Source organism: Vidua chalybeata, chromosome 8 (assembly GCF_026979565.1).
Source record: "Vidua chalybeata isolate OUT-0048 chromosome 8, bVidCha1 merged haplotype, whole genome shotgun sequence".
NCBI lineage: Eukaryota > Metazoa > Chordata > Aves > Passeriformes > Viduidae > Vidua > Vidua chalybeata.
In genome coordinates, this window is record NC_071537.1 from 32,580,903 (window position 1) to 32,604,913 (window position 24,011).

A 24,011-nucleotide genomic window follows, 5' to 3' on the forward strand; every position below is an offset into this window, starting at 1 on the left:
GGGGGTGTGCCTCCTTCCAGAAGGTGCTGGTGGATCGTCTCCAACACCTGGCCGCTGTTTTGCAAGGAGCCACGGCTCGGTGTGAGGCAAGTGGGATGCTGGGCCCAGAGCAATAGTGCAGAGGGGCGGTGACATTGCGGGCAATGCCTCTGCCCCAGGCAAACAGCCTCCCGTGCTCAGAGCCCTGAGAGTGGGCAGCTGCGGGAAGGATTTGGGTTGCTACCCTTACCCAGCTGCGTGGGTGAGAGAAGATGTTCCAGAAAACTTGTGATAGGATCGTTGTGGTATGGGGGACACCAGAACCCAACACTTTGGCAAAGGTGTTTAGCAACAGAGCGGTGTGAAGCTCCCCAGAGCTGCTTGTGCCTGAGGCACAGGCAGGTGCTGGTGCTGCTCCTCTCCAAAGGGAGCTCTGAGCTGACCTCAGGGCAGGTGTTGTTTAACAGGCTCTTCCTGGAGAGAGGTGGGAGCCCTGTCTCCCCTTCCCATGTGTTGTGGAGCCGTCATGGAGGAGGACACGTGCTCGGTCTGGCAGTTTTTTTAAGAAAAAAAGATTGACTGTATAACTGACCGTCCAACATGTGAGAGTTTACAGCTGTGGATTCCCATTTGGTGGGAGGTTTTCTCTTCTTGACACCGTTGCCCCAGAAAGAAGCCTCAGGAGGTTGTGTCCCTTCCTCAGCACCTCCTGCAGAGTTGGCACCTTGTCCTACTCCCTGCCTGCTGTGGATCCCTCCCTCCAGATTCTGCTGTCTCCCAGAGGACCCTTGGGGTTGTACTTCTGCCTAGCTGGGCAGGAGATTGTCACCACCATTTCTCACCACCATTTCTTGTGTCTTTGTGAAAAGGAAATTTCTCAAACCTCATAAATATTTGGCCCACTGGGCACCGAATGGTTCTATGTGGGAGATGTGCTTGGGAATGGTTGATGGCTCTGAGTGGTCACCTGGATTGTCACTGCCAGCTCAGCATGCCAGTGAGCTCAGCAGAGTCTGTCACATGTAGGAGCAGGCAGGAAAGCAGTCACAGAGTCATGGAACCATGGAATATCCCAAGCTGGAAGGGACCCACAGGGCTCATCAATCCAACTCCTGGCCCTGCACAGACACCCCAACAATCCCACCCTGCGTGGAGCTCTGGCAGCCTCGAGGCTGTGCCCATTCCCTGGGGAACCTGGGCAGTGCCAGCACCCTCTGGGGGAAGAACCTTTCCTGATCTCCAGCCTGGCACAGCTCCAGAGAACTTGCCAGCTCCAGAGAGCAGAGCTTGGGGCTGCCCTGGGGAGGAGCTGCAGCCCCCAAGGAGGTCTGACCTCAGTGTGCTCTGCTCCAGCTGAACAAACCAAGTGACCTCAGCTCCTGTGTGACCCTCCAGACGTTCACCATCATCTCCTTTGAAAGCTTTCTGACACCTATTAGATGTAAAAGAGTATTAAGACATTATTGCAATTAAAGAGTTGAGGCCAAAAGAGGAACACCAAGAATTAAGACAGAATCCCTGGCAGTTATTTTACAGAAAACTTGATGATTAAACCTAAGCATGATGCTAAAGTTTCCGCTGCAATGGAAAAAGCTCTGCGCTCACCTGATGAACACGTGGGAACTGCCAGCGAAGAAAGCAGGAGTGGTGCAAGAGAGGGCTGCAGGAGCTGGGTGAGAACCCTTGAATGTGTGACACGTTCCTGCTTTCAGGCTAAACACCTACCTGAAGTATGTGCTGGTGTCAGGTGGCCCTGGATGAGGGCAGGGCATGGGGACACAGATTAGGAGCTGTGGCACAACAGCCTTACTGGAAAGGAACTGGGAAGTGTGGCAGGCCCCAAACTGGATACGAGCCAACAACATGCTCTCCCTGCAAGGATGGAGAACCCCAGCCTGGGCCACAGGAGCGGGCAAGGAGCCACCTGGCTGTTGTCACCCCTGCCAAGGGAGGTGACATCTGCATCCTACATCCAGTCTGAAATGCCTGGTGAGAGGGATGTGAAGATGACCCACAGAGCTGTCGGCGACCCTGCAGCAGGAGGTGGATGGAGCTGAGTTTACTGGGCCTGGCCATGCAGTGAGGTTCAAGGGACTCTTCTTGATCCTGATACCTTGTGAAGGCTGACCTAGAACAGAGACTAGATGGAGCTAAAGAATAAAGTAGGGATTTATTAAGAGGCCTCAATGGATACACCTTGGGCAGCACAACCCAAATGGCCACAAAAAATGCACAAATGGTCACGGGATCTCTCACTTTTAGAAGTTCTGCTCCATTTGCATATTAAAGTTAATTGTCCAATTCCAGCTTTAGCGCATGCAGTCCCATCCTGCTTGTTTTTCTCTCTTCAGCCTACGTTGTTTGTGCTCTTGGGCCTGAGATTTGGCTCATTTTTGTCCTTGGTCCCCAGCTGGAGAAGGAATTGTTTTGTCTCCCTGCTCTGTGAAGAGAGCTCAGCATCCCTTAATGTGAAGCTCAGACCCCCACACTAAAGCAGCACAGAATCTGAAAAATAGAAAAGCTAAAACCTGAGGCACCAATCCCATTCAGTCTCTGCAGTGGTGGTGCTTCAGCAGGAGCTGCACATGACCCTCAAGAGGCCGGAACATCTTGTAAGACCTATGGCAATGTCCTGCTCTCCAAGTGCTACAGGACTCTTTTGCGTGCAGCCTTTGTCTTGCCCCTTCCAGTGCCTCCAGATGAGTGTGACCAGAGCTGCTCTGCCCTTTCCCTGGCGTGTAGATTTCCATGTTCTGTTTCCTCAGAAGGTGAAAGCCAGAAGTGTCTTCCTCGGCTTCAGTACCCCAAAAACAAAGTCACCCTTCACCTCCAAACCTCTAAATTACAAACTCCTGTTCTAGTGTGTGTTTATAGAAGTGGGACAAACTGACAAATCTAGGTGCATGCCTTGGACACATCTCAGGCCCATTCCAGGCTGACAGAAGACACCTTTCCCTACTTACCTTTCACCGCAATTTCCACAGCAAAACAATCTAGGAAGGAAGGGCAGGAGGCAGCCTTAGCCCTGGCACAGGTGATGGAGAGGGATAACTCTCCCTGTTGGCAGGACACTTGTAGGATAAGGTACTCCTCATACCTTCCTGTAAGGGTGTGAAGAACAAGGATGTCGTGGTGGGCTGGCACAGCTCCATCCCCCAGCCCAAAGTGGGGCAGGTGGTGGGAACTGGGAGAGCAAAAGTGGAAAACTGGGTCAAGGGATAGACAAGGTACAGAGTGTTGCTATGGCAACTTGGCTGGGTCCCATCCCTGTGCTATGAGGAAAGGGAACTCCGTCCCAGCCTGACCCAGTACAGACGTTTTCAGTCTGTTGCCTGGGATTTAATCTCCATCTCACACGTGGCATCTTTGTATAACAAGAAACATCACCATTTCTAAACCACAGCTACCGGAAATCCATTTTAGATTTTGATCTTTCCTTGCAATAACTTAATTATGTCTCTTGTAATAAATAAATAAAACCACCATTGAAATGGGAAGCTGGAAACTTACTTCAGCAATACCAATCAAACCACTTTATCAATGGAAATCACCTCCAAATGTCCACAATCATTTGACTCTGCCTAAACAATATTTAACCAGCCTCCACAAACAAATTCTGGGCAATTGCACTTTCTAAACTGTGGTGTTACCTAATGATTCATATGTCCTGTATCCCAGGGTGTTTACACTTGCCACTCCACCCTGCAGCCAGTTCAAATAGGGCTGTCTTCAGAGGGGTGCACCAGCCAGGGGTGAGAACCCATCCTCTGGCACTGCCGTGTGCCACATCTCCATCTCCTCCGGGCTGGGCATCTCTTCCCTGCACTGCCCATCCTCTCCAGGGGCTGACAAGTCCCTGTCTCCTCCTGCAGAAGCTGTGCCACCTCTCAGCTGGGCTGGCTGCCTTCCCTTCTGCACAGGTGAGTGTGAGAAAAGCATGGCTAGAGCCTGGACAGGTGAGTGTGAGAAAAGCATGGCTAGAGCCGGGTCTAAACGTGCCTGTGAGTGGCACTTCCAGCCCACGCTTGCCTCAGAACAGGGGACCAAAATCTGATTTGCTGGGTTGGTTCTAGAGGCTGGTCCAGCCCAATTTTTCTTGTGGTGTCCAATGTTACAGTTGTTGGAGGGAGCAGTCCTGCCCAGACCTTTCAGTAGCTGCTTGTGATGCCTCCTGCCCATAACTGTGTGCAAAACCTGCTGTTCCCATCGGCCTCCCCCAGCTCCTGTGGCAGCTGCACTCTCCAGCACATTGAGTGAGGGGTTGTTTGAGCTGTGTTAAACCCACTATCACTAAGGGACGTCTAGATCTGCTGGAAGATACGTCTCTCCCCATTCTGCATATAGATTTCCACTTCAAAATGTCCTTCTCTGAATTCAATGTAATCAATTCTTGTCTTTTGCACCATGCTCAAGGAGAAGGGCAAGCACTTAGAGATTTTCTTCTCGTGATTTTATCTCTATTTAGGGAGGGAATGCAGTGCTGGATCTTATTCATCCTTCCTCTCCCTCCTGGGGAGGTTTGGGCAGTGCTGTCAAGAGGTGATGCAAACAGCAGGGTGATGGGACAGAGCTGTCCCTTTCCTGGAAGAGAGACTGAAGCAGAGGCACTGCATGGGCACTGATAGGACGAGCAGCACCCTATGTCCTCTGTGTACTGGAATGGCTCACTGGAGGTCTGAGCAACCTCAGGGGGTTGGAATGAGAGAGGTTTTAGGGTCCCTCCCAGCCCAAACCATTCTGTGATTCTGTGATTTTAACCTCTTGCAGTTCCCAGTGGTTTGTACAGCACCCCAAGGGTTGTTACCTCGCCTCTTACAGGAATTCCTGGATATCTGCCCCACCTCCCTGGAAATATGCCTGCTGAGATGTGTTCCCTGTGTGCATTAAGGCTTTTAAGTGGTCACCCAGGCCACCAGACTGAGGCTGAGTCCTACCTGGGGTGTCTCCCTGCCCTCATCTCTCCTTGCCCTGCTTTCCCTGGCACTGACTCTGTGGGTGTGTTGTTCCAGGCACAGCGAGGATGTGGCTGGCTCTAGCTCTGGTGTCCATGTTCCACGGGATGGCATCCGGGGAATGCTTCTTGAATTCCCGATTACCTAAGAATCCAGAGGCAGGGATGAACATTGTAAGTACGATGGCATTGGAGAGGAGGTGGGAACTGTCCAGGCAACAGCCACCATTAAATAATTACAGTGAAATATCACATTCAGGGATTTCCTCACAGGAGCCTTGAAAATGTTATTATTTATGGGAATTAATCACACAGGACTCCATTTTCTTCATGGTGGAAAAAAAGGCCATTCTTTATTACATAACTCCTTTTAATACAGTTTTACAGACCTCGTGTGTGACTCCAGTTGGTCAGTAGCTTTCTTGCCAATTACTTTTATCGGTTATTAACAAGTTGTTACTCTGTATTGATTGGTCACTCAAACAGCCCGTGTGTATGTGCAGGAAAAGTTGTTTGTAAGAGCTAGTTTTCATTTTTCTATCTAACAGTGCAAAAACAGTTTATACAGGTGCAAGTTGTTTTTTACCCAGGAATAGATTGTTATGCTAACAAACTGCTCACACCAGGATTGCTTTCACATGGGAACTTGCAAAGTGCTGGCTTTGACAAGGCCAGCCACTGATTCCAGGAGAGCAGGCTTGATTTTATGAAGCCTTTCTCTATGATTTTTCTACCTTACTGCAACAATTATTGGCTTTCTTCTTGTTGCAGAGTGAAATTATCTCGTTCTGGGGGTACCCCAGCGAGGAGTATGATGTGGTGACAGAAGATGGCTACATCCTTCAGCTGAACAGAATTCCCCACGGGAGAGGAAATGCCGGATGCCAAGGTAAAACTGATGCCGTACAGGACACACACATGCCTTTAACCATCCACTGGGGTACCAGGGCTTGTGCAAGATGGTTTTCAAGGCTCCTTGTGGCTTGGCATCTGCAGCATCAGTTTTGATGGATCAGAATTTGTCAGGAAGGCCGGTCCCTTGCCAGGGATGTTTCCTCGCCCTTCATGGACCCCTGAGCACTGAATGTTGGCTGCAATCCCTGGTGGCACACCTTGGGTTCTCTCCAGAGCCTGGCTCCCAAAATGTGCTCCTGCAGCCATTTGATGAATCTGCAGATTGGTTTGGTATTCCCTGAGGAGCCTCCAGGGAATCCTCTCGTCCTGTGAGGGGGGGGTAGATCCATGAAAACTGCATTTTTCCTATCACATCCCCAGGCTCCTCCAGGTTTGCCTACAGAGCTCCCTGGGCAGCCCAAGTTCTGCCAACACCCCCAGAGGATTTGGGGATAAGGTCCAAGATAATGGTGCATTTTTAAATGAAATCTAGAGTAACACCAACACAAACCTCCACAGATTTTGGCTGCCATGGGGATAACAGTTCATAAACAGCCTCAAAAGGTGACAAACAGCATCAAAAATAAGGAGAGTCATCATGCTGCCTGTCTTGCAGGTGTGAGACCCGTGGCACTTCTGCAGCATGGTCTCCTTGCAGAAGGCAGCAGCTGGCTCACCAACTTGGCCAACAGCAGCCTGGGCTTCATCCTGGCAGATGCTGGCTACGATGTCTGGATAGGAAACAGCAGAGGGAACACCTGGTCCAGGAGACACCAGGTGCTGACTACCACACAGGATGAATTCTGGGCTTTCAGGTAAACGGGTTTGAGGGTCTCAGAAACAGCTGAATTCCATCAGGGTTACACTGCCCTAGCTGGGGGATGAGTGAACCAGGCTGGACTGAAGCTCATCCAACTTATTTGGAGTGGAAACCCCATGTGAAAACTCAGTAGGATGAAGAGGTTTGTGGGCTGGCCCTGCCCTCCCTACTGGTTTTCTGGTTTGCTGGTGGTGGCTGTGCGCGTGCACATGCTGCCCCTCTCAGCAGGACGTCTGCTCTTCCTTCTGCAGCTTCGATGAGATGGCTAAATACGATCTCCCAGCCATGATCAGCTTTATTGAGCAGAAGACAGGACAGAAACAGCTCTATTATATTGGCCATTCCCAAGGCACCACTATAGGTGAGTGTGTCCTGATGACAGCACGAGAAGTCTACACCCCCTCTCAGATTTGTAAAATTTCTCATTGAAATTAAACTATGTGCACGAATGTCTTGAAAGACTAAACCATTTTTTTTCCTACTGTTTTGTCCCCCCAGGTTTTATAGCCTTTTCCACTATGCCCCAGCTGGCTCAGAAAATCAAGGTGTTCTTTGCTCTTTCACCTGTGACCACGGTGATATTTTCTCGGAGCCCGTTTAGAAAACTCTCATTCTTTTCTGACTCTGGGCTTAAGGTTGGTCTGCACTATGTTCTGCACAGCCAAAATGTCTTTCATAGGGATTGTGAAATTATCTATGGAGTGTTTCAAGTCATTTACAGAGAGGGGACCTCTGTGCTCTGTCTGTTTTCATAATGAAGGAAAAGCACATCTCACTACAGAACCTTTCAGTCCTGTCCTGAATTCACTTCCCAGAATGTTCTGGCAGAATTAGATCCAAAATGTTGGTGAATAAAACTGATGCAGAGGCTGTGAATTGAGCCCTACCATTTAACACAAGATCATTAATGAATGTAAGAGATCATCCCCATAAGAAACAAGGAGCAGAAGCATTTAATGGGGTGCAAGGGAGGCCTCACTATGGGCAACTTTAACGTGGGGATAAAATAGAAGATGTAAAGTGGTGGTGCTTTGGGGAAAAGCATGACCAGACTTCCTATTTGATGAGCACATTTGGGATTTTACAGGAGCTGTTTGGCACCAGGGAGTTCCTACCACACACTGCCCTGGGGGAGCTGGTCCTCTCCAGGTTCTGTGTCTGCTCCAAGGTCTGCAAGCACATCTTGGCTACAATTTTCGGGTTTAACTGGAAGAACACAAACATGGTACGTGGGAATGAATCTGCAGAGGGTCCTTCTGAAGGCCAAAGCCTTGGCAATGCCCTGTTTTGCAGAGCCAAGTGAATTCTGTGGAATGTGAAATGTGCTCGTGTCCTTGCAGAGCCGATTTGACGTGTACATGGGACACACCCCAGCGGGCTCCTCAGTCCAGAACATCATCCACTGGCTGCAGGTAAACCTTCCCAGCTTCCCTCCTGTGCCCAGCAGAGTGTCCCTGCTCCCTTGTGGGCAGCCTGCTGCGCTGCTTGCTGCAACACACACCTTTGCCAGATCTCTGTTGGTTTTGTTTTCACCCCTCCGTAAAACGCTCGGCAGATTTTGGAGCTGAGCAGCCCCAAAGGAGTGGCTCTGTCAGGAGGAGCCTGTGGAGCTGAGGACCCTGCATCCACAACAGGCACATTCCAGGGCTCTTAGTTCAAACCAGCTCCACTCTTGCCCTGCAGCCCGAGTGCCATAGTGCCATTAGTGGTCAGACCGTGGCAGAGGTTCATCTGGACAGCAGCCAATTAGGCTTATTACCAATAAAGCTGATTATTCCTCCTTCTTCCCCTTGTGGGCATGAGAACACCACCAGAGAACACCACCTTTGACACTGTAGTTGTGCTCTGCTGCATTCCTTTTCTCTTCCCCAAGCTAAAAATTTGCACATTTGTCTGTAGATTGCAGACTCAGCCTGTGTGCCTTCTCTGAGGTGTGTGCCACAGGCTGTACTCAGGGCACAGCTTCTTCCCTGTGTGGAATTCCTGCTCAGGGACCCCAGAAGAACTTTGTGGGGTTTGTAGCAAGAACACACACTCCATTTTCTGAAGTGCTGCTGCCCAGTGAAGGGATCAAGCCACCTTGACCTTGTATTGCTGATAGTCCTGTTCCAGTTAGACAAGAGATGTTCAGAGGCTCCTTTCATCTTTGGTTGTGCCATTTCAGGCCAACTCTCCAGCCCACGAGGAATATTTAGAGTTCTAAACCCATTTTCCAGACCATTTAAATTTCTTCTCATCCTAGTGTTATCCACAAACATTAGAAACATAACCCATTTGCCCATTTGTCCAAAATCACGACAAGAATTACTTGTGCTGGGTCTAGGGCCAGACCTGTGAGACACACTTGAAAAATCCTGCCTGTTCAGTGATGAAAACTTAACTTTTGAGGGTTGACTTTGAGGGCTGACTGCATCCCCGCAGAACTGTGATTTCACTCAGACCACTGCATGTCTGAATTTGCTGCAGGGAGTCCACGGTGGGGCACTGAGAGCTTTTGACGGGGGGCACGTGTACAACAGCCTTCACTACAGACAGGTGAGGTGCTTGCAATGGCCTTCCCTTTCCCTGTTCTCTTCCCATGCATGCCTGCCGTGTCTCCCCTTAATGCATTCCTCCCTTCACAAACTGGAAGTCAGGATCCCTGCTTGGAACAACAGCACTTCCCATTCTCAACTCTATTTTGCAAATACCTTGTAAATGGAATAAAACACTTTAAATTAGAGGCTCTCCATTTTCCATAGGATAAGGGAAAATGGTCTCAAGTTACATCAGGCTGAATATTAGGAAAAATTTCTTCTCTGAAATAGTGGTTAAGCCCGGGAACAAAAAAAAAAAAAAAAAAGCTTCTTTCTTCCTTAAACAGAAAAAGAATCATTCAGAAAGCAGTATGCTTCTCAACTGGATTAATTACACTGCAGGTAATGAGAGTTGTTGTTGACAAATCACCTCATGGCGAGTCCTCAGGGTGTGGAGCTGAAACAAACCCTCCAGAAAGGTTTTAATTTCAAAAACTTGCTCCCAAACACCTCCCTGCTGTCACTGAAGGAAGTGCTGGTGAAGTGTCACCACAAGGCCCAGCAGGGCTGGCTGGGAGGGACCTGTGGAGGTCAGGATGATCCAACAGCACTAAATCAGGGCAGCCAAAGTTCTGCCTCCTTATCCAAACCATCTGTAGAATCAGAACTAGAATTTCTAGCTGGGCATAATGAATCCTCTAATCAATTTTAAATAAATTAACTCACTAAATTGTAGCACGTAAGGCTGTGCTGCATCTCTACTGAAGTTCCTCTCCTTTCTAGAAGAAAGGAGTTCCAGTTTTCATTTCCCCCCATTCCCAAAGAGTAGCAACAGTGCACAATTTGTTGCAGTCCAGCAACATCTGCACTTTGTGAAGCCCCTCTTCCCTTTCCACTTTGTGAAGCCCCTTTTCCCTCTCCTCCTTGCGAAGCCCCTTTTCCATCTCTACTTTGTGACGTCCCATTTCCCTCTCCTCAGGCCGGGGCTCCGTTCTACGACGTGCAGCACATGGAGGTGCCCACGGCCATCTGGAACGCGGGGCAGGACTGCCTGGCCGACCCCCGGGACACCGCCCTCCTCCTCCCCCAGGTCAAGAACCTGGTCCACCACAAGCTGATCCCCCACTGGAACCACATGGATTTCGTGCTGGGCCTCGATGCCACCGAGGTTTTGTACCGGGAAATCCTTGACATCATGAAGAAGCATCCTTAGAGATGCTGGTTGTACTTGATACAATTTTTTTTTCTTAGTGCTAGAGGATTTTCTTAGTCGCTAGAGGATTTTGAAATTTCTCTCTATTTGGACCACCTGAATGTAGTTGATTAAAATGTTCTCCTTTTAACTGGAGCAATGACAGGGTGGTGAGAGGAGCCTTCATGCTATTCCTGGCTGGCTCTGCATTGCCTTTCTTTTTTCACTTGCTTTCCTTCTTTTTCCTTATTTTTATTTTTTTGTTTTGTTTTGGATTTTTTCTGATGTTTTTTTTTTGTTGTTGTTGTTTTTTGCAGTTCTTTTGGTTTTAGGGTGGTTTTTTTGCTTGTTTGTTTTGTTTTGGGTTTTTTTGTTTTGTTTTTTTGGGGTGTTTTTTTTTTTGTTGTTCTTTCATCAGTGACACAAAGCTCATTGTTGCTGTCTCAGGTCTGGCACATTACACTTAAAACCATCAAGGTGGATCAGAAAGAGATCCAACAGATCTGTGGTGAAAACCAGCAAAATTAGGATCCCAGAATGTTTTGGGTGGGAAGGGACCCAATCCACCTTCCACTATCCCAGGCTGCTCCATGCCCCAATGTCCAGCCTGGCCTTGGGCACTGCCAGGGATCCAGGGGCAGCCCCAGCTGCTCTGGGCACCCTGTGCCAGGGCCTGCCCACCCTCCCAGGGAACAATTCCTTCCCAATATCCCATCCATCCCTGCCCTCTGGCAGTGGGAATCCATTCCCTCTGTCCTGTCCCTCCATCCCTTGTAAATAGTTTCTTTCCATCTTTCTCCCTTCAGGTACTGGAAGGTCATCTCCCTATAGAAAAAGCAGTACTAGTGGTTTTGAATTCAATAAAAATTGTAATAAATCACACTTTTAATGTGGCTGGGTTTGGGCATTTTTTTTTTTTTCTTTCAGTGATTGGGAGGTGAGAAATTAATAAATCCTGAAGAGAAATTACCAGTCAGACAGCCCAGTGTGTGATTCTGATGCAGAATGTGTAAAATCCAAATAAAAAGGGGCTTAGGGCATTGAGAAAGTGCTTATCTTAAGGTTCATCTGGGAGGTTTTGGTAATAAGACTGAGTGGTGATCTCAGAGTTGCAGTGATGTGTTGATGATTATTTTCTCTAGCCTGAAGGAAGTGCAGTTATTTTACAGCAATAAAAAATTTGGCTGCTTCTATCAGCCAAAATCCTGAGACCCATCAGAAAACTTCGATAAATGTGTCAATGGTGCAAGCACCAGAAGAATCAGCTTCTTTCAGGGAGGGAGAATCCAGCTGTGAGGCAATATTTTGTGGAGAAATTACTCAAAATCATGCACTGGAGGATGATCAGATGTTCAGTCTGTCCTGCTTCCTTTAAAATTCCCTGGAAGACCTGAAAAGCAGAGTAGATCAGACAGAGGCTTGGGGTGACCAGGAAATAAATCTGGGGGAGAGCAGCCACTCCAAGTGTTGCTTTGAGTTATATATTATGTTATGTTGTTATGTTATGTTATGTCATATTATATTTTAATAATATATATTATTATTATATGATATATATTTTTTTATATATCATACATTATATAATATATAATATTATATGGTATTATATACTATATATTATATTATTCTATTATAATATAATATATAGCAATTTATAGTACATATTATTATATTATCTATTATAATATAGTGTGTATATATAATATATAAAACTTCTAATATAATTAATATGTATTAATATACATAATATATATTAATATAATAGAGATTACTACAATATAAGATATTATAATATTCTAGATATAGCATGTTATATATTATATACATTATATAAATATATATTACATTCTAATACTGCAGTACATATTATATAGTACAATATATTATAATATATCACAAAATATATAATATATTGTATATTATATAATCGTTTAGATTAGATTAGATTAGATTAGATTATAAATATATTAGATTAGATTATTTATATTGTTGGTGTGTTACTATATAACAGAATTCCTGGCTATAATTTGCTTGGCAGAAGTGAGGGACTGAGATTCCTCCTGGCTGCTGGGTGTCCCTGTGCTGGCCTTGCTGAGCACTGCAGTGGCCTCTGGGGAGAGCCTTCCCAGGGGGACGCTGAGCCACGACGTGTTTGTTCCCCTGCTGCTTCCCTCAGCGTCCTGTCCTAAGCCTTTCTCCTCTGGAGGGCAATGCCAGCAAGCAAAATGAAAATTTAATGGCATTTAGTTATGAAAAGAAGCTTGCATCTGTTACAGTTTCCTGGAGTATCACAAAGCCACATTGGTTGCAGTAAATAATTCATGATTTAGATTTTTTTTCACCCCTTTTTTTTTTTCCTAAGTATGAGTTTCCACCTCATTCCAAGAAGCTTTCTGTAAAATTGTCTTTTTAGTTAATGCTCTTCACCTAATCTATTTATTCAGTTTGTTCAAGACCATCCATTTCCAGTAAATACTCTTCTCTCTACTAAGAAAATTGCTTGTAAATTTTATTGCGTGATCAGATTATTGGATTATTTGTTTTTCTGTCTTTAAGAGATTCTCTAAGCATCTTTCTGTAGTACAAATTCTTGGTTAAATTATTCCTATTTAACCCCCCCCCCTTTTTTTTTTTTTTAAAGTCTCTTGCCAGTTCTGCAGAAACAATTTGCCCAAAGCCAAAAAAAACCCAAATTTAAAAATGCAGCTTCACTTGGTATTTTGCCATGGGGACAAAAGGGCTTTTCCTCGATTGCTTTGTCTTTTCTTCCTGTGCCTAAATATTTTCTTTCCCTTTCAAAACCCTGAAACAAAGCTGTGACCCAAATCCTGGCTGAAATGAAAATAAATCAGCTGCCAGCAGCAGGAGACATTTGCACATGGCAGGACCCAGAAGGTGTAGAAACAAATGAGTGAAGAACCCCCAAATCATCCCCTGGGGTCAAGAGGGTACAGAGGGTGACACAGCATCCCTGCCCCTGCTCCCAGTGGGCACCCAAGCAGCTGGGAAACACCGAAAATCTCAAATTCCCGGTCAGGGTTTTCCTGTGTGCTGCTTTCCACCAGTGCCTGGCACCCTGATGGTCCCATCCCAGCTGGAGGGGGCCCTGACCTCTCCCCACCACTGCTCCTGTGACAGGTCCTGTGCCACTGCCACCACGGGCTGCCACCCTGCTCCTGCCCAGCTGCCCAGTCTGGCCAGCTGTCCCTTGCTGGGAGCACTGGGAAGGCGCCTCAGGGGACATTGGCACTGCCCTGAGGCCATCAGCACCCTGCACAGGGAAAGGACATTCCATGTCCCCTGCCATTCCATGTCCCCTGTCATTCTATTGTCCCCCTGCCATTCCATGTCCCCTGCCATTCCATGTCTTCTGTCATTCCCTGCTGTCCTGGTGGGAAAGGGTGACTGGGGCTGTGCCATGCCAGACTCCCCAGCCTGCTGAGTCACCACGTTTGTCCTTTGGCTGGCAGGTGAACACGTCCCCAAATAAAAGGCTAAATAAATAAACAAACAAACAGCCTTTTGTCACCATGCTCCTGGCCTCCTGGGACAGCCAGCCAGGTTTGATGTGGCACCAGTGACAGCCAGACCTGCTGGCCCTTGGCTGCTGAGCTTCTCTGATTCGGTGAGCATGTTGATTCTTTTGTGAAAGGGTTGGGAAGCAATATACAATAGTGGCCAGGACTCCAGGTCCTCACAGTTTTGTGGGTGGAATAACAGGAGCCTGGCTTTCTTTCACTTGGGAAAGGTTCTTGAAGGTGTTGTTTGAAGGTGCAGCCTTAAACACAGATGTGACCCACCCTCACCAGCCTCAGCATTGTGTTACAAATCACTGGCAACAGCCTCCAACCCCGTGTGCCAACTCCTGTCAACCTGTTATTAGGCAATCTATTGACAGATTGATTTCAATCCTTTGCCTTTCCCTCTCCAGATGCAGGTCAGGGGTTGGAATATCTTTGCAGAGCCCTAGGTGGGCTCAGCGTTGTGCAGAAACCCCAGTGTGGCTGGTGCTGCTGTTGGTGCTGGTGACACCACCAGATGCCTTCCTTACGAGGATCGATGCCCTGAGCCCAGCTTTGCAGCCCCACAAGCTGCTCAGCTGACGTCAGTTTGGGTTAGAGAGCAATGCTTTATCCTTTAAACATATTTATCTCTCTGTTAAAAGGCGGAGGATGCAGAGGTTGCAAATTAATCCCACTGAGGTTTAAGCCGCCCAGACCGTCAACATTTTTATTTTCTTTGGATTGGAGGTCCTAAAACCTTCTGCTGTGGGTGTCTTCTGCCACGTGCAGGGACTTGCAGGCAGAATCCTGCACAACTCCACAAACAGCTGCTGGCCAGCACATGTAACACAGAGGTGGGTCAGTCATAAAGAATATGCAATAAACAGAGTGAGTGAATCCCATGTAATAAATAGATGGGGCTGCTAGGCTGAGCACGACCACACCTGTTGAGTGGCTCTGCTGGCTGGGCACTCATCAGGGAGGTGAGGAGATGCTGGTGTCTGTTCCTTGGAAAACCTTGGGGGTTTGAGTCGCTATTTCTCATCATCCACTTGGTCAGGTTTTCACACTGAGGTTTTTCTCCAGCACCCTGGAGCTGCTGACAAGGCAGAAATATCTCAGTCCTGGTCACTGGGCCACACCAAGGATGCCCTGTAGATGCAGATGATCTTTTTGGTGCCAGCCTCTGGCAATACTCTGCCATTCCCATCCCTGGCAAGGCAAAAAGCACCTGCAGAGGACTCATCCATCCTGGTGCTGGGCTGCTCTGCTCCTACAAGCTGGCAGATACATGGCTTTGGTGATTGCAGGGGTTTTCTCTGAGTAGTCCTGCTGATAAGGTGGAACCCAGAAAGTGAGATGCTCAGCCTTGCCAGATGTCCCCAGAACCTGAAACTAAGTCATGGAGCTACCAGTTCCTGCCCTGTTTAATGCAGCACAAGTGTAGGGAGAAAAAATATTGTAGCTTTGATTCCAGAGATTCAGTAATGAGTTAACCTCTCCAGGGTAAACAGAGTGGCTGAAATTTACTCCTCTGGTCATTACTTTATTTTTCATTTCAACAGTAAGGAGCCAAACAGGATGATCAAGAAAAGGTTGGCAATAAACCATGTGGTTGGAGAGGGATAGCTAGGTGGATTTGTGAGGTGAGAAATGGCTCAGCCTCTCCTTGCACATTTCATCACCAGCAAATCACCAGGTTTGAACTTCACTCTGCACAGTGAGGAGGATCTGGTGAGGAGAATCTCCTGCTTCCCTGCCCTTTGCCAGCTGTGCCCAGCTCAGAGCCCCCAGGGCCAGATGTGGCCTCTCTCCACCAGTGGCTGTCACAAGGTCACTGTCCTCCCCTCCTGTGCCTAAAACCACAAACCACAGCACGTGCTCAATTCCTGGAGTAAAATTTCACTCTTGGATTGCTCTGAGCCTGCAAAAGCTGAAAAAAAAACCCCAACACAGCAGACCTCCTGCAAGCCCAGCAAGCCCAGCAAGCCAAGGGCTGGAGCTTGGCTGTGATGCAAGACTTTATTGCAATCTCTACAGACACAGAGGGCAGGCAGAAATCACAGCATTGCATTTAAAAGCCTTAAATCAGTGTGGAACACGGGGACAGGGGACATTTTTAAGCAGGGCATCCCTCACACAAAACGCCATGGCCCAAGGCACACAGGAACAGGCGGCTCCTCCCTGCTGGGGCAGCACGTGGATGGATGGATCATGGATGGATGGATGGATGGATGGATGGATTCATGGATTCATGGATTCATGGATTCATGGATGGATTCATGGATGGGTTCATGGATAGATTCATGCATGGGTTCATTGATGGATGGATGGATTCATGGATTCATGGATTCATGGATCCATGGATGGGTTCATGGATGGATTCGTGGATGGGTTCATTGATAGATTCATGGATGGGTTAATGGATGGATTCATGGATGGATTAATGGATGGATTCATGGATGGATTCATGGATGCATCCATGGATGGATTGATGGATGAATTCATGGATGGATTAATGGATGGATTAATGGATGGATCCATGGATAGATTCATGGATTCTCCTCCATCATGGCCACCATCCGCCTGTACATGCGCTGCGGGGCGTTCAGGCCCCAGTGGTGGTCGAAGTGGTTCCAGTCAGGGAAGTACTCATAGTGCACGACATTGGTGAGGCGGGTCAGCAAGAGCTGGATCTCCTTAGGGGGGGTGATCCAGTCCTGCCCACCGCTCCACACGGCCACCGGCACGCTCATGTCTTCGATCTGGTAAAAGGGTGGCCTCAGCTGGGAAAGGGGAAAGCACTCCTGTTACCTGGGGGCTCTGATGGGTGGGGTGTGCTCCCCCATCCCAAACCCAGCCCGCCCCGTCCCCTTCACCTGGTTATACTTCTCCATGTTTCTCAGCCCGTAGTTAAACTGCTTGAACTCAGCACTTTTTGCAGTCTGGAAGGCAGAGGCAAAGGGTTAATCCCGGTAAAATTCTGGATCAGCCCCTCTGGACAGCTGTGGCTTTTGAGACATCTTGGTGCAGCAGCTTAAAAATCCCTTTTATCTCTTGGCTTTGATTCTACCTCCTTTACCTGTTTCCAGCAGCAGTTGAAAATACCACATTCATAGATTAAAAAAAAAAAAAAATAGTTATAAAATCAGAATCTCTACCTGTCCCCAGTGCAGAAGATTTTTTACTGATGTATAGTCTGGAAAATGAGATATGTACACATCCACTCGGCTCTACAGGAAAAAGAAAGTATTTTCTAAGTGAGTTGAGAAGGATGAAAATCCATCTAGGCAAAAAACCTCAAACACTCTGTCTTATAACTGCAATATTAATGTTATACATTCTTTATTCTTTAGCAGCTTTATTCTGCTTAGAGCTAGAAGCAGCTTTCAAAGGTAAGCCACTTAATCAATGGAAATACACTTCAAACAGAAATACAACTGGCCCAGTCATTCTTTGGTTATTTTCTTCTGTAAACTTGTTGCATGTCAGCCAAAAATGAGGCAGGCATTTCCTCTCCCTAAGAGATGAGACCACAAGTGACTCTCTCTTACCAAAGACTCCATTAGGTTTAACACCTGCACACTGCTGCAGGAAATCTCCAAATAACCACTGCCTTTCACACCTTATTTTAGGGGTTTATACTCATTGTCGTGTCTCATTAACTATCTCCAGGTGTCTAGGAAAACGAGGCTGTGACCTGGAGAGTCTGGTGCACCCACCATGTTCAAGTTCTCCCAGTCGTGCCCTCCAATGATGAAGATAGTGCTGGCACACTTTTCAGCTTCCAGCGAGCCGCTGCACCTCGCAACCAGGTGTGATTTCTCCTTCCTCGGCATCAGAACCAGCTCTCTGGTTCCAAACATCTTCTGCAGGAGCACAAGGAAATGTTAGGAATGATGCTAGCAGCTCCAACACTCAGGTGCAGAAGCAGTGCACAGTGGCAATGCAGGGGGGAGGAGCTGCCAGAAGTCCCTGGATTTCGGCAGTAACAACCCACAAACACCTCCTGTACCTTGAGCAGCAGGTCTGATAGAAAGAACATCTTTAACACAGGGCCCCGGACATGGCGGAAGGTGTACACAGGAGCCAGGGCAAAGAAGAGTTTGATTTTCTGGGCCAGATGTGGCAAGCTGGAAAACGCTATGAAACCTGAAAAGCAGCATGAGAGCACAGCAGGAACCCCAGCTCACACCAGGCCCTGTGTTTGAGGTGCAGGGTTTGAGCGAAAAATGCTCCTGGATGCCAGCACAGCCCAGCATGGATGTGGTAAATCCCTCCCATGCAGAAGGCTGGGAAGGCAGGAGGGGACAGCAGTGTCCAGTTTGGGATGGACATTAATGTCACTCACCCAGGGAGCTGCCCTGAGCGTGGCCAATGTAGAACAGCTGCTCCTGCTCCGTTTGCATCAGGATGTAGCCCACCATGGCTGGGAGGTCGTACATGGCCATCTCGTGGAAGCTGCGCGGCAAAGGGAGAGCCTGGAGGAGATTCCCACCTCCCAGCCTCCCAGGGACACCAGGTCAGTGCTGACAGCCCTGCAGCCCAGCCCTGTCCTTGGTGGACCCCTGACCTGAAGTCCCAGAACTGCTCGGAGGCCACGGACAGGCTGCGGTGCCGGCGGGACCAGCTGTTGCCGCGGTTGTTCCCGATCCAGACGTCGTATCCCGCATCCGCCAGGATGAAGGCCAGGCTGCTGTCAGGGAAATTGTCCACCCAGTCACCACCATCCAGACAAAACCCATGCACTATCAGCACGGGGGTCCTGGGTCCTGAAAGAGGAGATATGAGGTAGCTGACAGAAGGAGACACCTTTCCCATATGGAAATAAAACACCACTGTACATCTTGACACTGTTTTCTGCAGGCTGCACATTTAAAGTTCCCTTCTCCCCTTTATTTCCCTGGTCGTGCTGGTGCTTTTTTGTGTTTGGGGGGCTTTTGCCACCCCAGGCCCTGAGCCTGGACCTTGGAGGAGGGGTTTGCTGCAGGGAAAGAGCCACTGGGGCTTTGCTGGGTCACCGCCTCATCTCGGGTGCAGCAAAACACAATGCGGAGCTCCAGAAGACAGCCAGGAAGAAACTCCTCATCCCTCTTCCAGCTGCCCAAACCATGCCTGAAGGCACAGGCATTCCCATTGTTTCCTCTTGCATCTAGGCAGGGGCCAGGGTCACAGCTGGTGCCCCCCTGGGTGAGGCTGAGCCCACCTGAGAGCCCGGCGCCCCCCTTGCCGTGGGGAATCCTGTTGAGGCTCAGAAAGTAGCCGTCCTCCGTCATCACTTCGTGCTCCTCACTGGGATAGCCGTGGAAACGGATCTTCTGGCTCTGCAGGGACAATGGCGTGAGGGCAGAGGGTGACCCAGCACGCTGTGCCTGCCTCAGCTTCACCCAGGGGGTGTCCCCCAGCGTCACCTCCACCCGAAGGAATCAGAAGGAGGGCAGGGAGAGGCCAAGCTCAAGCTGAGGGCATGAAGTGTGTGCCAGCAATGCAAATATGAGAGATTTTTGATGCCCTGAGCCCCACAAAGAGGCCAGGTGCAGATGCAGGGAAGGGGTGAGCCCAGCTGGTCCCTCAGGAAGGACTTCAGGCATGCTCATGGGGAAGTGAGGTGCTCCCCCAGCACTTACGATGTTCATGAATATCTCAGGGTTGTAGAACACTTTAGCACCTGGGATGGCATCTTCCAGCCCCTGGGCCAGGCACAGGGCCACCAGCAGCAGCCACATCTCACTTGTCTGCAGCACCTGGGGGATAGCGGGGCTGGATGAGCAGGGCTGGGTGCTCCAGGGATACGAGGAACACTGTGCAGCCCCAGCAGCTTGGCAGCACAGCCAAAGGCTGATGCTGCCACGGGGAGCAGGTGTCTACAGCCCCTTGTGCAGTTTGGAACCCACCCCAAGCCTCTCTTGGTGGCCGTTCTCATCTAGTCCAGCTGTAAGTGCAGTATGGGACAAGTAGCCTCCTGCCACTCCCTGCATCAGGGAAAGCATCAGGGTGCCTTCAGGGAAATCCTTAAGCTTTCAGAAAAAGCGTTTCAGGGGAAGAATGCTCCCCCAAACAGGAGGGGTCATGCCAGAGCTCCATCCTGCAGGAGCTTCCCTGCTCCATCCCTGCCTTGGATGCTTCACAGCTCCTGGATTGCCCTGCCACCCGCAGCACCCAGCCCAAGGCATTCCAGACTCAAGGGCGCATTCAGCAAAGGCCAATTCCCCGATGATTCTGTTGCAGGAGCTAAATATGGCTCTTTGCCTCCCAGAATGTGTTTTCCTAGTAGCCTTATTGCATGGAAAGCTTTCCTGGGCTGCTCAGGAAAACTGCAACACCCACCTGCTTCAGTGCACAGTGTGGGCACAACAAAAACTCCCTCTCACACCAGAAAACAAAGTGCCTACTCTGTGCCCTGCTCTGAGCTCAAGGCCACCACCAGCACCTCAGTGCCTCCATCCCCACATGCAGGTGAGAAGGGATGTGCTGGGATTAGACTGCTGTGATGGCTGAGGGAAGGAGAGGTTGGATTGCTCTTTGATCCCCTAGGCAAACCACATCACTAAACCTGATATCCCTTTTCCTGCTGCCCAATGACACAGCTGCAGGCTGGACTCAGTGCAAATCACCTCTTTTAAGTGCTTTTGGTCCTGTAGCCCCTCAACCTGCATGTGTCATGAAGAGGGAAAGGACAGCAGGAAGGCAGGAGCTGCAGTGGCTGGCTCCTCACCAGGCTTAGTTGCCCACAGACACAGGCAAGGCATTGCAGGCCATGCCTAGGGACATCAGACTGACCAATTGCTGAAATAGGCACTTCAGTGAGCACTGTGGCTTACAAAGGATGGACAAGCCAGGCCTGCTCAGGAATCAGGAGATGCCAGATAGAACAATGTGATCCTCAGTGCTGTTTTCTTGTTGCTAAACCCACAGGAGTTTCACACCAATTGCATCTTCTGGTTGAGCCTGTCACTTAGGAAAGAGCTTCTTTCCCTTGGGGCTGTCCAGAGAGGCGTCAAATCCCTGCCAAATTCTGCCCCCATGGTCCATCTCCCTTAGGTCTGCACCCAGCCCTGCACTTCACCACGTGCAAGGGGACCTTCCCCTGCTCCACGGCCAGCAGCAGCCCACACACAGGCCTGTGATGAGAGTTTCCTTCTCTCAACAGCCCTCTCCCAGCTCCGAGGCGTGGCACTGAGAGCTCCCACATGCTGGAGGTCACCTCCACGCCCAGGGCTCTGCTGCCCACCCCAACGTCACCCAGATGTTACAGTGGCACGCCACGGTGGCCGTGCCCGGTGACAAGCTGTGCCACAAAGATGTCAGAGAGAGCACTGGCAGGCAGCGTTCAGCAATGACAGAACTCCTCCTGGTACCCCAAGATGTGGCAGAGAGGGAAGGATGAGTCCCTGGGCATGGGCAGCCAGGGTGGAGGAGAGCAGAGCTGGTCCCTGCTCATCCTCAGAGCTGCTGCTCCCCAGGCACCAGCCCTGGGTAATGTGACCCAGCCCCAGCTCCCCATCCCTTTCACAGAGCCAAAAAAGGACGAAGACCCAGGAAAATGTCGAACCACCAAGTTCTGCACGCATCAAATGCACAGCTGGAGCAGTAAAAACACCTCTCAGCTCATCTGGGATCCTTTCTTTCAGCAATAGCCTGGGCTGGAAGGAGAACAGGAGAACACCAACCTGACCTGCTGCTTGGGGTCCTCTGTGCAGTCAGCGGGGTTGGTGGCACTGAGGGAACCAATCCTTGGCTTATAAAGACACCCAGAGAGGCTGAAGCCTCTATTTTCCTCTATTTTAGAGGAAAATGGAGCTTGTCCATCAACGGCTGGCAGCCCAGTCCCTGCCCAGTCACACAGCCCAGTGATTCAGACACTGCACCCCAAACCCCTGGGAGCTCAGCAGCAAAGAGCCACATCCCAAAGTTTGGGACGTGTCCCCACCACCGGGAACACACAGGTCTTGTGGTGTCCTCCAGCTGGGACAGCATTTTTGGCCTTCCTTGGCAGAGGGATTCCGGCTGCTTTGCCTGTGCTCTGGGGTTGCCAGGCAGGCTGCTCATCCTGGCTTTCCTGGTGTAGGAACCTGCTGGCAACGTTTCAGCCCTGCATGTCAGCACAAGGCTCAGGCACCACGCCGGGGCTGAAAAGAAAGGGGCAAATCTCACCCAGGAAAGGAGGAAGAAACAGCACTTGCATGTGACACTGACTGAATTTTGTCAGTGTGGACATCCCAAGAGGGAGAATTCAAAGGGTGCAAAGCAAATCTCCCGTGGCAGGGGTGACAATCAGCCCCTCACGGTGGCTCATGAGTCTCTTTTAACCACGTTTTCCAGCCCCACCACCTCTCCTCCTGCCAGGAGAGCAGTGGTGGTGGGAAGGGACCTTTGGGGTCTCCATCTCTATCCCAGCCTCCTGCTCAGCCTGGTTTGAGGTGATATCACTGCTGAGCAGAATGTTTCCTCTGTCAGTGCAAAATACCTCTGGCTTGGACAGACACACATCTGTTGTGGTCTTCACGAGCAGAATTATTGTTTGGGCTTCTTCCTGGGTTTAAATGCTGGCCTGGAAGAGCAGGATGAGGCACTTTGCAAGAGCTCTATTTAATTATGAGGCCTTTGGGTGCTGCTCCCCATGCCCAGCCAAGGGCCTGGAGGAAGGAGGCTGCTCTGGTAACAGCTACAGAGAGGTGGCAAAATGCTGGGTTGGGAGCCCCCTGCCCTGGCTGACCCTTCAGGCAGCACCAGGCACAGACCTGACGGGCAGAGTTGGGCGTTCCTTCGAGAAAAGAGAGCAAAAACCCTGCTGGGAAGGGCCAGAGAACAAAGTAGGCTTAATCTTCAAGATGACCCAGGGACAGCCTCCACCAGCAGCAATGATGAGAGTCTTCTCCCTCAGCTTCCCTGCTGCTACAGCTGGGGCATTTAACATTATTCCAGCAACACTCTGAGGTCACCTGCCCCTTCCCACCACCCTGGAGCCCAGTGGCTGGGGGGATGCTCCCCAAAATCTCTCCCTAGCCCAGCTCATGACCTCCAAGCTGCGGTTCTCTGTAGTGCTCACCCCAGTGTCCCCTGCTGCCACCAGAGCAGGGACAGGCTGCTGAAATGCAGAGAGCTCTGCAGGCAGAGCTGCACAGACCTTGTCCTTCTCCCCAGAACGCCCCAGGTGCAGCAAAGCCAGATCCTACCAGGATGTGGGCAAGGATGCCCACGGGGAGCAGGGCTGAGGCCAGGGCTGCCTTTGGTCCCCGTGTCCTCACAAGCAGCTTCTGGCCTCCAGGCTCACCTTCATCTCCCTCAGTGGCCTGCAGGAAGCCTGAGGAGCTTTTCTTGGTCCTTCAGAGCTCCTTCCTCTCCCAAAATCCCCGTTTCCCTCTGTGCCTCTCTGGACAAGCCGGGAGCCCACAGCTCTCCCTAGGCCTTCCCCCCTTGTTTCTCCAGCCCCTGCCCCACCTCTTTAACCTCTCCTCCTGGGCAGGCTTGGCCACTTTTGGGAAGGATGACTCCACACCTGGCCCTCCGGCTCCACTCAGGGCAGGAGATGTGTTGCACACGCAAGCCCTGGGAGGGGATAATCCCCTCTGTTTGGCACTGGGGAGGCTGTATCCCACTGCAGAAGCCAGATTTGGGTTCCCAGGGACTACTGGGACACCCCACATCGGAGTGAGCCCAGAGATGGTGGGTGGAGGCCGAGGCCAAGGTGCAAGGAGAGGCTGGGTGGGCTCAACCAGAGCCAGTGGCTGATTCCCCCTGCCCAAAGGGGTCCCAGAGGCACCGGGGCTGGAGAGGCACAGAGAGAGCCCCAGAGGCACAGCTGCAGCACAGAAAGCCTGGCTGTCCTCAAGGGAACAGCCTGAAAAGTGTGAGCAGGGCAGCCCTGGGGCCAGGCTGGTCCCCCAGCTGCAGGGCAGCTGTCTGCTGGCCAGACAGGCTCCGATTGTGGTGGGTTGCCTGGCAGATGCAGAAAACCTCCAGAAAACATCAAGCCCTCTGCTTTCCCTCTTATCCAGGGCAGCACAAATTTGGTTGGCACAAATCCCTTTTGGCATGTCCCATTTGTGAGCTCCTCACCAGCATGGGCATGGCCAACAACCGTCCTGGTTGTCCCAACCACAGCTGGAGCCAGGACAGGTTTTCCCCCACCAAGCAGGAGCTGAGAGACACTGAG

At 50.1% G+C, this 24,011-nt stretch overlaps 2 protein-coding genes across 2 annotated transcripts; one reads left to right on the forward strand and one right to left on the reverse strand.

Annotated features, from left to right (window-relative positions):
• The first annotated feature begins 5,043 nt into the window (after positions 1–5,043).
• On the forward strand, positions 5,044–10,373 carry LOC128791150 (lipase member K-like). Its single transcript, XM_053948491.1, has 9 exons — positions 5,044–5,104; positions 5,702–5,819; positions 6,441–6,639; positions 6,896–7,005; positions 7,143–7,279; positions 7,732–7,869; positions 7,985–8,056; positions 9,111–9,179; positions 10,140–10,373. The coding sequence occupies exons 1-9, from the start codon at positions 5,096–5,098 to the stop codon at positions 10,371–10,373; spliced, it is 1,086 nt and encodes a 361-aa protein (XP_053804466.1). The 5' UTR covers positions 5,044–5,095.
• Positions 10,374–16,407: 6,034 nt separating this feature from the next.
• LOC128791404 (lipase member M-like) lies at positions 16,408–19,581 on the reverse strand. Its single transcript, XM_053949045.1, has 9 exons — positions 19,483–19,581; positions 19,062–19,179; positions 18,429–18,627; positions 18,207–18,316; positions 17,871–18,007; positions 17,578–17,724; positions 17,017–17,088; positions 16,735–16,800; positions 16,408–16,641 (listed from the first exon to the last, which is right to left on the reverse strand). The coding sequence occupies exons 1-9, from the start codon at positions 19,579–19,581 to the stop codon at positions 16,408–16,410; spliced, it is 1,182 nt and encodes a 393-aa protein (XP_053805020.1).
• Positions 19,582–24,011: the final 4,430 nt, after the last annotated feature.